This window comes from Necator americanus, chromosome V, assembly GCF_031761385.1.
Source record: "Necator americanus strain Aroian chromosome V, whole genome shotgun sequence".
NCBI lineage: Eukaryota > Metazoa > Nematoda > Chromadorea > Rhabditida > Ancylostomatidae > Necator > Necator americanus.
In genome coordinates, this window is record NC_087375.1 from 12,086,838 (window position 1) to 12,100,875 (window position 14,038).

The 14,038-nt window shown below is 43.1% G+C and overlaps 3 protein-coding genes across 3 annotated transcripts; all 3 read left to right on the plus strand.

The window, feature by feature from the left end:
• Positions 1-1,787: 1,787 nt before the first annotated feature.
• Positions 1,788-2,501, plus strand: RB195_013611 (uncharacterized protein; the record flags this gene model as incomplete). The annotated part of the gene is made up of 1 exon (XM_064203519.1): positions 1,788-2,501. One exon carries the CDS (start codon positions 1,788-1,790, stop codon positions 2,499-2,501), a length of 714 nt encoding a protein of 237 aa, XP_064059400.1.
• A 957-nt stretch (positions 2,502-3,458) lies between these two features.
• Positions 3,459-10,278, plus strand: RB195_013612 (uncharacterized protein; the record flags this gene model as incomplete). Its single annotated transcript, XM_064203520.1, has 4 exons — positions 3,459-3,524; positions 3,594-3,728; positions 5,202-5,393; positions 10,045-10,278. 4 exons carry the CDS (start codon positions 3,459-3,461, stop codon positions 10,276-10,278), a joined length of 627 nt encoding a protein of 208 aa, XP_064059401.1.
• Positions 10,279-12,359: 2,081 nt separating this feature from the next.
• On the plus strand, positions 12,360-12,829 carry RB195_013613 (uncharacterized protein; the record flags this gene model as incomplete). The annotated part of the gene is made up of 3 exons (XM_064203521.1): positions 12,360-12,452; positions 12,527-12,613; positions 12,728-12,829. The coding sequence occupies 3 exons, from the start codon at positions 12,360-12,362 to the stop codon at positions 12,827-12,829; spliced, it is 282 nt and encodes a 93-aa protein (XP_064059402.1).
• Positions 12,830-14,038: the final 1,209 nt, after the last annotated feature.

Genomic DNA, 14,038 nt, shown 5'->3' on the forward strand with positions numbered 1-14,038 from the left:
AATGAATGAATGAATGAATGAATGAATGATGATGGATGAAAGTTCGTGTACGTAAACCATAGGCGATGGCAGTGCCGTATCTAAGATGAACCAGCTCAAAAGAAACGGAAGGGTGATCTACGCCAGAAAAACATTTTTTGTTGGTGATATTACCAGGGTATGCTGTCTTGAATTTCCTTCTGCCTGATCCGCTGTGGACGCAAAGGTGTACGGTACTCATCTGTAAAAGTTGGCAGACGCCTTTCGCCAAAAACGCGCATCTTTATGTTACGAAGCTGACCAGCCGGATAACTGCCGAACTGGACTCGGAGGTATTACCACATTCTGTCTACTACCAATCTCACTCCTCACTAATATCTGTTTTGTGCCATGCACCCTTGCGGAAGAAGACTGAAAACTCAGTTTTATCCAACATGTAAAATAGAGAACGTCTTGGCTCAAAGTTTCTGTTAAATGAATAAAAATCGACAATAACAAACCGTTGTGCTCCCTAGAGTGTATTTTCCACATCCAGTAGTCTCAAAAAAGCCAGAATCGCAGTGGTGCAATGAGTAATATTTGCTTTTCAGAAATGTGGTTCCTTCTGCAGAATATTTATGGATCTACTTCAATCATACTATACATAACTGTCACTTATCTAACGATAAGAGAACGCCGCCACTTCTCCCGCTCATTCCTTGTTCTTTTCGCCATCTTTGCCTTTGTGGTGGGTGTAGAAACTAACAAAATATCAGACATCTCAACAAATGTTCTCAGCACAGATGTTATCGAAATTTGTTGATAATGATCGTTGCTGTGAGCATACACGGTCGATCTGAAGCCTGAGGCAGTTGCACGAACAACTGCGCTTGAAGGGTGAATCTAGGATCAAAAGGTGATCGCCAGCTCTGCAGTCTGAGCGGAGTTATGGTAGGATCAAAACGGTATGAAGCACGTACGCAATTGCGTATGCGACTTCTCTCGAGGCGCTTCGGTGGAGCGTAGCGGCTAGGAGCTTTGTGATACCTTTGCTGGCGCCATCCATCACTGCAGTTTGGGACGCTCCCAACTCGGTCCCGACTGCTGCCTCTGTTTCGAGCGCGTACGCAAATGCTCCGCAACTACACTCGTAATTCATGTCGTTTTGACCCGACTGTACTTACGAGTCAGTAGACCCGAAGCTTGCATTGCATAAGGGATTCACAGAGCACCTCCGCAAAGCGCGCATTGATGGAGATTGTGTCATCGAATCTTTCGATGTCACTTCGCTCTACACCAACGTCTCCATCGATGCTGCACTACAAGCAACATCAGAGCTGCTTCTCGAACACCAGGGGACTCTTAACATGTATGGTTTTGCGATACAGCAAATAATGTTGCTGCTGAGCGAATGTTTGAGATGTTCCGTATTTCGCTGGTCTGGGCAATACTATAGGCAGATTAGAGGCTTGGCCATGGGACAAAGACTTGCGCCTACATTAGCCGTTGCTTTCATGTCTAAAGTGGAAAAACCCCTACTGGAACGCAAACCTTTATTGTACTGCCGATACATAGATGATTGTTGCATTGTATGTCCAACACAAGCTGAAATGGACTCTTGCTTCGATCTCTTAAATAAACAATCCCAGTACATAAAGTTCACGAGGGAAAAGCCTAAAGACAACTGGCTGCCGTTTCTCAATGTCCAGGTTCATTTGTGTAGGGGAAATTGGAAAACAAAATGGTATCGAAAACCAAGTTGTAAAAACATTCTGATTCACTACCAATCGGCGCACCCCTGGAGAACCAAAAAGTCAGTCATTGAAAATATGTTTAAGACAGCGGCAACGGTTTCATCTGAAGCTCAAGGGCGCATTGCCTCCATAAACATGGCTAACCGCATTGCTCAGTCCAATGGGTACCCAGCAAAGGTCTCTCATTCAAATCGGAGCCATGCAATTGAGCGGCGGTGCCACAGGGTAGAACAAGCAACAAAGATCCCTTTCTGCCTTCCTTTTATTTCGGATGACATGAGCAATGCAGTGCGAGCAAGCTTACGACAGGCGGGTCTGCAAGACTCAGTCAGAGTAGTGGACATACCACCTGTAAACCTGAAGCAACAGCTAGTCCGCAATCGCGCATATGACAGACTTTGTGAGACACCGAATTGCATCGTTTGTCCAAACGGGAGGCAGGGTGATTGCGTGGTATCGGGGGTTATCTACCTAATCACCTGTCAGTTATGTGGGGCTGAGTACATTGGCGAAACAGGAAGATCACTATGTATCCGCGTCAAGGAGCACCTAGACGGGCTCGTAAAATCAAGAACATCATCCCCCTTAGGTGCGCATCGCAGACAGTGTCATGACAACACCCCTTTCAAGATAGCTGTCACTATCTTGGCACGCGAATCAGACGTTTTAGCACGAAAAACATTGGAAGCGTTTTATATCACGGCCAAAAGTCCTATCATGAATCGTAAAGAAGAATGCATCGCTGTGACCAACGAGCTGGCGCCATATCAGGACCTTTGCGGGTTTTGACCTACGGGGTCAGAGGCGGGGGCATCGTTACTAGTTAATACTAGCGGCGCAACTCTCACAACTGGTGGTCCGCTAACATCACGATTTCGTGGCTATCAAGGTGAGCGCTGGTCTGCTTTTCTGACGTTGCTTTTAAATAATCTGTTTGCTAAATCATATCTTGTTGGATGACGAGGCGTTTGAGGGAGTAGATTACACGTGTCTTTGATTTTTCCAGGCTCTGAAGAAGGCGACGACGCCGAAACGTTAGCCAGAATAAAGATCAATAACAATCTTGGTTCAGCTTAAGAAAGTAGTACACAATCAAACGCATAAGGGATTGTTTTCACTGCGGCGCGATGGAGCCGGCGGTAGGAAACGAGGTGGGACCATCGTTAGTTTCCCTCGGACTGCAGCGAGGGTTCCCCTTTCACCCAAACTGCTAGGGTTCACAGCGTCGTTTCTTGCGCAGACGCTTACGCAGCTGTATAGAGCTGCAGGTCGTTTTGACCCGGCTATAGCACCACTCAGACTGCAGAGCTAGCGATAGCCACATCCTTCGATCCTCGATCCTTCGATCTTAGCTCCATCCTCCGAGGACGGTCGCTTCAGATCGTTTTGACCCTACTATATCTACGTGAAGTGCTCTAAGCTTATGTTAAGCCCAGTATTTTGCCAACAATTTTTGCATGGTTAACGTTACTGTAGCTACTGCAGCTATTTTAAAATTTTAAAAAGTTAACGTATTTTAATAATCATTCTACGCCCGAAAAGGGAAAATAAGATGAGTAAATTAACATCTTCGCCTGGTAGCAGCTGTTCCAGAATATTCTATCTTACTTGGCTTTGTATATGTCGCTGCGTCTGCCTTTGCACACAACAAGAGAATCACCACTCGCTCCGCTATTCGAGAATTTTTCATCATCATTGTCTACGCTCATAATATTTTTATGCTACTATCTTCCGTACTGTCAAAATATGACAACTCTACTTCTTATATTCAATCGATTTCGTGCCATTACGTTTCCTTTTGCTAAAGGGCTCGTGAGTTCTTTTTTTCTTACCAAGGGAAATGTTAATTCAACCACTTGAATTTTTAAAAACTATTTTTAGCCTTATGAAGTCTTACTATCAATTATTGCAATTTTTATTCTGCCTATGCCCATTTGCTACGATCTGTTGTATGCCAAGGCTTTTTACCTGTACAGTGAACCGTTACAGGGATATTACCTTATTTCGGAAACAGCCGTAAGTGTTTCTTTTTGTTGTTATACAACATAAAAACTCGCGAGTTCGTACACTTTCATGTAAATATGTGATTGTTATGCATTGCGACTCGAAACTTCAGTTTTAATTCACACTAATTCTACCAGGATTGGTTTTCTTTTTCTTGGATCAAGTTCGTATTTCCAGTCCGTCGTTCCGGGATTGCGAGTTTTGAAGGGAGTTCTACTTGCCTTCCTTTTTGAAAACTTGCATATATTTAGGGAGCAGATCATTAAAGGCATCACCCCACAAATCTGAGGTGGTGCAGATTTCAGGTGGAGTATTCTTATAAGGGATAATAGATTATGGAGAGGAGGGTGATTTCGTCCATTTCTTCGTAATTGCCGTAAAAAACGGCCCGGAAGATGCGGCGCCGCACAAGGCTGGCGCACTCCAGTCGAACACCCTGCAGAAAATACTGCGCCAGAACGCCTGAAGCCGTTTCTTCCGGACCATTTTTTGCGGCAACTAGGAAGAAATGGACGGAATCACCCTCCCCTCCATAATCTACTATCCCTTATAAGAATACTCCACCTGAAATCCGTACCACCTCAGATTACTGGAGAGATGCCTTTAATTGAAGTTGGTAACGATTGAAAATACCTAAAAACAACTAGGCATAATTCCAATTCCTACAAACTGAGGTTATTGAGGAGAAGCCCACGGAGCAGAAAACTATGTATCAAGGTAGTAAAAAAATTCAATTGAGAATCACAACTTGTAAGAATGGTAGGCGTGCACGATTACACACAAGATAATGAGGAGGAAATTGAATCTCCACAAACTAAAATCTTACTAGAGTCCTAGGAGCAAAACGCAACTACGAAACTAATCGAAAAGAGCTCCGATGGAACTTGAACTTGTTAAATCCTAATCACGCAGTTCTACACGAAAAAGATTGGACGACCACCAAAAACAAAGTGAAAACAGTTTTATCCAGCTTGTCGTACTGGTCTGAGCTCGCATTCACTGAAGACGTACTCTCCCCTCCCCCCACCCCCGCGTTACGAATACAGTACGTCGTACGCCGACAGCATCAGTGTGCGGCACCTCAAAGCGCAAATTATTACTCCCGATTTTATCAGGATAGGGTGTGCGATGGTTGTATTGTATATTACATAGCGGCGGCTGCAGGCATACTTCGGAAAAATATAAAGTTGGGTCAAAACGCCATGAAGCACGAACAGTTGCGTAAGCGGCTGCGCTCGAAGCGGCGCGGTAGAGACAGCGGTTGGAATCAAGGTGACAAACTGCAGATATGGGCGGCGGTGGCGAGAATCTTTACACGATCCCAACCGAGCGCAGCCGTCTACGCAAGTGTCCGTGCTTCACGTCATTCTGACCCAACTATACATTGTGGTGGCTGTAGCTGTGAGTTTGTCGCCTCCGGCTCACTTTACATGGAACAGTTCGGTCTTTTTTTTCGTATTTTCAATGAAGGACCCGCTTTTCTAGCACGAACATCAACGTCTTCTCTATCTTGTCATATTTGAATGTGTGGTGGCGTCGATGGGTCTCTTCATGAACAGCACTGGCATCGCTGTGTTACTGCGGAGGTCTATATCACAAAATCGAAGGAAAGAAACCCGACTTTTTATAATATCTTGCATATGTTTTCTGTTCCAGATGCTGAATGCGATAGTAATGGTAAGAAGATACGTTTTGCTACTTTTACTATTTCTGCTTTATTATGTGGAGCATATTAGTAAGTAATGCATTACCAAGGAGTGACTGTCTGTTGGTGTCTCCGGCCATTTCGGCGACTGCAATTAATAGGGGAATTCACCAATAAAAGCAATATGAGCAGAAACCGAACTAAAGTTTCGAGATGAACATATTTATTACGCTGTTCGAAATGCCTCACACCACTTACATCAAAATCTGTTACCTTATTCTAAAAAAAGTTCAACAATATATTCACTTTGGACATCTGTAACTTTCGCCATCTATTGAGCAAATCACTGATGTCCTTTGCCGAGAGTCCGGGAGGCTACGATGATCAGCGCTCGGAACAAATAATAATCTGTCGGCGCAAGGTGCAGCAAATACGGCAGGCAACCGGCAACAAATACGGGGCCAGTCGAGCTCTTTTTTTGCGTGTATCCGAAACTATTTGCAGGATTTGTTGTTCACTGCTTATATTTTGCAAGTTAAAGGCAGCATACCACGAATCTGAGGTGGTACGGGTTTCAGGTGGAGTACCCATAAAGGGGACGCAGATTATGGAGATTGAGGTGGTTCCGCTCATCTCTCCCTGCAAACAGCCGGCCCCTGAGTGATGTTTTGTACGATGCCTTCTATTGTAGCGCGCCGCCTTTGCACGCGTGACGTCCCTTACTGCCTATCGGGGCAGTCCGAACTGATTTTCGACGAATCGCAGTACGGAGGGGGCGCGAGGGGTGGAGCGTTGCAGTAGATGCCGTGAAGGCGGCTGTTTGCAGTGATGCAGAGAGAGATGAGCGGAACTACCCCGTATCCATATTCTACGACCCCATTTACGGATACTCCACCTGAAATCCGTACCACCCCAGATTCGTGGTATGCTGCCTTTAACGGAAGCGCACACGCCCGGCGTTCTACACTCACACATGAAAAGCGTCGAGAACGTTCTGCAACGTTCTTTGACTTGCTAGAGCATTCGATTCATTTCTGGAAATCCAAGATTTTTTTTTAATTTTTGGTGTAGCACTTCCTGAGCTACCTAATATCTCCCGCCATGGAGCTATTGAAGCAACAGTTAACATTCCAACAGGAAACAGCACGTTTGCCTAACGTGTTGTTTACGTTCGCGGCCGCTTTGCGCTAGTTGGGTTCTTGCCGGCGCTTGTAGTAGATGACCGCTCGAGTAGTTATATCGTCATTATATTTTGCAAATTTTCAAAAGCGCACACAGGCACCCTTATATATCCAAAAAGCTCTTCGAGAACATCCGGCAAGGCTCTTGCACTAAGTCAGAGCTTCATTTTCGAAGAACTCTGAATTTTTTGAACTTTTGTAGCGGACTTCCCGAACAGCGTAACACGTCAGTTGAAAGAGATCTGGGTGTGAGCGGACGCTTTTCTTACACTATTTGACTCGTTTTCCACTCTTTCCAAAAACTAGTTTTGTATAACTTGTCGTGTTACCGAGGTCAGGCAGTAGGTATGATACAGTCAGGTGAAGACTATCTGAGGCTTGACACAGTAGAGTAGGGGGGGGGGGGGAAGTTGGGCTCTAAGTGACGCGCCGGATCAAGGTAGAGCGCGTGAAGGGGTTTTTCCCGTTGGGGCTCGTAACAGAAGGGTGTCATACCGGAGTGGCCACTGGGGAAGTATATAAATGGAGCATAGCATGATAATCAGGACAAAGCATTATATAGTTTCAAATAATTACGTTACTTAATTACGTTCAAATAATTACTTTGCAGAAAGTTATATTAGATTTATTAGATTGAATAATATTAAATCATTCCACAATACAAAATATTACACTATATTGGATGTAGCAAGGGGGGGGAGCACTCTGACGCACCCAAATCGAACTGCTTTCCTACTGTATTTAGTCTCATTCGTGGCTGGTACTTTGACTGTGCCACTACTGTAATACCCGTACTCATAGTGCAAAAAAGGCCATGAAGCACAATTGAATAGCTGTGTCAGTCGAGACCCTAAGGCCTAATCTTGGAGTCTTGGAGGCTCCACGACATGTAGGTTGAAGCTACCAAGTAAAAAGGAAGACAGCCGGAACTACTAACTGTTTTAACTTTACCAAATCTTCCAAACAAGGAGGGGGGAATCTAGTTGTCAGGCCACTCAGTGGCACCCTTACTTCTGGACGACCTGTCTTATTTTTTCTCCTAGTAACTTTAGCTTAGTCATAGATCCTCTAAGAATAATGCGTAGGTCTTGGGACCCCGACTGGTTTAGTTATTTACTTTCAGAAATAAGGGCGCCACTGAGTAGCCACCCCCAACTACGTTTTACTCCGAACAAGTTTACGAGAAATGAATAACTAAGTCATATCATATATCACTCCCAAACAGGAAAAAAGAACCGAAAATGAATTCGATAAATCCACGATCGCTAAGCATGCATACAACAACTCTTATTCACGCATTTTCAACTTGTATTCGCAAGCTGGTGGCCTTTGGGTTAGTCTTTATGAAGGCTGCACACATTCGCCTGCTGACTTTACCGGGACTTCCAGAATTGGGGCAAAGTCGCTTCTTCCACAGCAATCCACGATCTGTGAGCCCTTCGCCGAATTCCTCCTTCGATTTCGATGCAAGCTCCGGCCAAGTGGCAATCAGTAATCTGAGTGAAGTCACGATGAGTCAGGAAGTTAGAGGCACCCTTTCTACGAAGGAAATGGTTTGACGACGAAAACGGTTAACGTGTTCTATGGACTTCTTTGCCCCTGTTGTGCTCCATGACCTTTTTCGAGCTATCAGTACAGGTATTACAGTACTGGCACAGCCGAAGTACCCGCCACGAATGACACTAAATGCAGTAGGAAAGGAGTTCGATTTGGGTGCGTCAGAGTGTTCCCTCCCAACTACATTTTACCCCACTATATTGAGTAATATTAAACAGTAACATTCATTACGAAATCTTATATCAACTTTCAGGCGCAGGACAGTAGCATAGAAGCAGCAACATTTTGTTTAGGCAGTGAATGACGTGTTGACCACGTGATGATGGGACCACGTAGGTTCGACGCCCCGCTGACCCGAGTTTTTGCAGAAGTAGAAACTTGAAACTCTCCCTAGAAATGAAAACAGAGAACATTAAAGTCTAGTAACTCGAAGTAACTCAATATTGAGAAAATTGCCTCCCAGTATGTTAGAGTCGAGTATTCTCTATCAGCTACTATATCTTGCTATTACCGGCCTTCTGCGGTTTTTCTAAATTTTAGACAGAAAAATTGGCATTTTTCCCATCTCGGTTCCATGTCCCTCATAATTCCAAAAAAAGAAATAAAAAGTCCCAAAAAAACAGTAGGGTATGTAACTATTTTGTAGGGCTAACTTCCTCCTCTAAAACATCACCGAAAATATTTCCAATGTGCTCCGATCAATATGCTATTTGCGATCTTCTAGACCTTTACAATATGCACAGAATCCGAGCTTTTCGGCCAATAAACGTTAAAGATGTCCACGTTCAAACTATGACGTATTGAAATCTTAATCTTTTAGGGTTAGTTCCACGTTTCACCCTTTTCTGCAAAAATGTGGCCCAGAAGTATCGAACGTGCGCCGTCTCATTATAACACTGCCAGAACAAAATGCTGTTATTTTCGTTTTTCTCTCTCGTTCCTCCATGCATAGCTCGACCTATTCACTTTACCCTTCTCTTTGTTGTCGCATTATGTGCTTCAATCAGTCTTTAAAAATATTTCTTAGATTTTAGACCGTGAAGATATTTCAAGTCCTATTTTTCAATAACATTTGAGCAAATTCGCTTCTTCTACTAGTTGGTGTTTCTTCGCCTTTGTCAGTTACCAAACTTCATATTTCCCATTCATTCCTCAGCTAACTTTCGACGTTTTGCTCTCAAAGCACAACGTCGAAAGTTATTGAATATTGAATTGGGATTAACGAGGAGCTGTCTTAAAGGCATCACCCCACGAATGTAGAGTGGTACAGATTTCCGGTGGAGTATTCGTATACGGGATCGTAGATTATTGAGAGAAGGGTGATTCCTTTCATTTCTTCCTAATTGCCGTAGGAAACGGTCCGGAAGATGTGGCTTCGAGCGTTCCGGCGCACTACTTTCCACAACGACTTCGATTGGAGCGCGCCAGCATTGTGCACGCGCCGCTTCTGGGCCGTTTTTTCGGGTGGGCGGCAATTAGGAAGAAATGTACGGAATCACCTCCCTCTTCATGATGTACTATCCCGTATACGAATACTCCACCTGACGTTCGTACCACCTCAGATTCGTGGGGTGATGCCTTTAACTCAGCAACGTTACGCTGCCGGGGGATCGTATTCGTGATGGTCCTGTCCCATCACTACGCTTGACCTTGGGTGGGATCTTTCTCATCTCTACACTCTAAGAGAACAATGGTTATGAATAGGGGAATCGTGCAAGTGTAATCAGCAACGCAGAAAATTCATTTTCTTTTATCTTCTTAGTACTTCGTCTCACCCCCTTGGATTCCCCGAAACGTTACTGCGGCGCCAACATTAACAGATAAACTGCTTTCATTTTTGTTTTTTTAGCTACCAGGAATTTTCTTTTTTTCCGAGCGGACGTGGTTTCATTGAATTTTTCGCCATGTTTTTTCAACTTTTTTCAATTAAAGAATACTATTACAGCTGTGCATTTATTTGTTTTCTTGGTGTACGCATGAAATAAGAATGACGATGTTCTTGGTTCCCATATGCAACGACTTGAACTCGCTATCATTGCCCTACTATTTCCTCTTCTTCAATGATCGAATGAGGAAATTCTTTTTCGACTTGCCGCCATGCAAATGGTTGTCTGCTTTTTGTTATTCTGAAGAGCAGACGAAAGCTGTACCGTTATTAGAATTCCGAAACATCGGATGAATCTGCGTCGTGCATTAGCATTGGTTGTTCGTTATTTGTTGAATAAGATAAAGTGTTTTTTTTGTTCTCTTTCTTCACTCGACCAGCTTACAGAATACCTCTTTTGTGCAATATGAACTTCTGTTTCTACGCCTTTTTTGATCGATCCGAATTGCTTCACTTAATAACTTGTAAAATTTGGTCTCCTTTTTCCATAATGAATGTTAACTGTACAGTTTTTATGAAGTTTTGTGATTGTGTGACCCTGTGACCCGATTTTTGAACCGCTAATAGACACATAATACCGAGCGTCTTGTACTATGTATTAAAATTACTACTTTCTCAGCGGACCACCAAACTTCTTATCGATCTCTATTTCGGCTAACGTTTCGATTTCCCCAAGTTTTTCCCCACGAATCTGAGGTGGTGCAGATTTCAGATGCAGTAGTCGTGTACGGGGTGGGAGACTATGGAGAGGGGGGTGATTTCGTCCATTTCTTCCTAATTGCCGTAAAAAACGGCCCGGAAGATGCGGCGCCGCACAAGGCTGGCACGCTCTAGGCGAACTCCTTGTAGAAAATAGTGCGCCAGAACGCCCGAAGCCGTATCTTCCGGGCCGTTTTTTTACTGCAATTAGGTAGAAATGGACGGAATCATGCCCCTCTTTATAGTCTCCCATTCCGTATACGAATACTCCACCTGAAATCCGTACCACCTCAGATTTGTGGAGTGATGCCTCTAGGTTGATGGTAATGACTATGGAGTGGCGCTAGGGTGCGATGGAATACTGTCAGCTGCTTACACCTCGACCTAGCGTTCTCTCCAAATTCCTGGAAAGTCTTGAGTAAGCTCAAGACTTTAGGAATCTGCACAGCTAACCAGTAAAGTCCCACATTCATGAATGCAATCGGTTTGTTTTGTCTGCATTGGGGCTGCATTTTTGCTCCAAGGAGATAAACCTTAGTAGTGTTCTATCGGGGAAGGGAAAATTTTAGCTCTACAACTACTAATAACTGTCACTAGTGATCGAACGAGTAATTTTTATTTTGCGTTTCAAATGTTCCTGCATGTATAGGTATACAGAACCTCACACAACGATGTAAAAATATGAATAGGTTCCAGCCAGTTTGGATTCTGTGACGAAATAAAAAATGTGTTTTTTCTTAGCCTATCTCTTCGCTAGTATTGTGCGCTTTTCTTCGAAATCAGTACCATTTTGATCTCCATTGTCGAGGTCGTAGCGTAAAGGATCACTGGCGCAGTCTCACTCAACGAGACCTTAGAATAGTATGCTATGATTATCTTTACCTTGTAGACCGTTTCATCTGAGTTTTCACTTCTTTTATTTTCTTTCCTTTAGGTATTATTTATATTTTCGGATTTTTGGTCCCGTAATGCTCTAGACGCTTGGATATTATGTGTCCGTCGTTTGCATTCTCAGTATTTCTAGCCATTTCTCCTTTTCTGGTAACATTTTATCTTCAATGAGCTACTATTTCTCAGTTCATTTTTGTGATCTTGTATTCATAACACTGAATTGTATTCTCGTGCGTTCTCCTTACATATACTTGATTTTAAAATGGTCTACAAGAGATATAAATGAATAAAAAGACTACTTAAATAACTTCTACGACATCCAAACTATTTTTTGTTGTGAAGAATAACAATAAGAATATTTGCCGTGAGCTGAATTTGAAGGTAATGGTGAAACAAGTTTTGAGAGTTGCACCAATTGGAACACTAATTCTGTGACTTCCGTAACAGCCGTCGTTTCCCTAATTTCGAGAAATCATATACTGATGTAGATTTAACATTAGGAAATGAAGAGGAAGTGTAGTTATGCAGGAAAACTCCAGTGTACACGTATACCTCTATCACGTGTGTCAAACACTTATGGTAAGGCACACAGGTTTTTTCCAGCAAAACTTGGAAACAAATTGTTATGTCAGGAACGTTGTGCATTGCAAAAGAACCTCCAGTCTTGCTAAAAAAAAAATCTCGTTCATTCTTTGCACTCTCCAGAAATATGTTGAAAATACACCACTTATATTTATACTAATACCAGCCTGTTTGAATAATTTTTGCAGAAGGGAATTTTTGAAATGCGCATCCTATTCGTTACCATTTGTATTAATGTGTGCATCGTTTGCAGTTGTGTGTTTAAGGGGAAGACTTTGAAGGACGGAGAAGAATGGGTCGGTAGAGATATTATCAAACATTTTGTTGTTTCATATACAACGTTAAATTTGTAATATATTCCATTTATTAGAGCGACGGAAGATATATAAAAATATGCAAAATTCTACCAACCGGTTGGGATTACGATGTCGTTGCGTGTGTGATACGAGGCCGAGCGGTGAGTTCTAGTACACTGTCGTCACGCTTTACGAAATTCTGAGAGATCAAAATCACGGAACAAGTTTTAGCTGAGCATTTCCAGATTTCGATTGTGTAATTTTTGCTGTTTTAGATCAAGCCTGGTGAGATTTTCACTGAGGGATTAGACAAGAGAAGAAGATTCAAGTGCAAAACTTATCGCGATGGAAAAGCGATCATTGCCAGATTGTTTTAGCACTGCGGGGAATATCTTTTCACCGATGTGTGCTGACTCATGAACTATTTTTACACTGCGTCAACCGCCGCAGAATACTAATTCCTGGTCTACGTGTTATGCAGGTAGATGGGAAATGTAGCCATGCTCCTTGCATACCCATCCTTATAAAATAAAGGTTGGCCTTCTGGATTGTATTTAACAACGGAATATCCGACATTTTAGTTGTGTATAAAGGTCTTATTATTATTTAATTATTACGCAGATGCAACGGAAGTATGAAGTATTATATGAAGTGACAAACCTGCATAACAAACACCAAAGAAGAACATGAAGTATGAATATGAAGAGTAGACGAGTATGAAAAGTAGGAGCATAGCCGTGACCAACCAGCTGGCTTTATATCAAGACCTCTGAGAGTTTCCATCTGTTGGGCCATATGCAGGTCGCATCCTAACTAGAATTAGTGGGCGATTCCATGCCCTGCTGCTCCGCTAATATCACTGAGGCTACTGAGGCAAGCACAACGATTTAGGCTCTTTCGGTTCATGGTTTCGTATGTGATCTCTTATGGGATGGCGACTTGTCGTGGATGATTTGAGAGCATACGTTACAAGTGTACTGACTTTGCAAGCTCTGACGACTGCTACAACGTTGTCCATAATAAAGAAATAACCGACAAGTTGCAGTCATAATGCAAAGAGTCAAGGGATTTTTACTCTCCAAAGGATGAACAGTATCGATTGAGTATCAGAACATCTTTTTTATCACTACTCGGATAGACAGTCGCAATCCGGTGAAGACTATTCCATCTATGGTGCAAAAAGGTGTAAACGGTTTCGAATCACTCGCTGGCGTAGAATCAGTGTTTCCCCTCCGTCCTACTACCAGTCAAAGAGCGGAGTAAGTGCAGGATGCTTCCTTCACACCGAATTCCACTGTAAGTCTATCGGAGGGATAATGCAAAACTTCGCTGGAACCTTGACACTTGACGTAATACGTAGTTGCAGTGATTGCGATGCGACGAGGCAAAGAAAAAAGTGACCGCATTTATGGGTGACCCTGTAAAACCGAAGCAGCTGAAAATTTCCGCCGAAGTTTTTAGGTAGACTTTAGCTACTCAATGGATTCCGTTCATTGATAGAGGTCTTCATGGTAGAAGATGTCAGGTGTCGTTGCAAGTTAAGGTTCGTCAGCTTTCCCTATTTAGGTTGACTCTCAAATATGCAT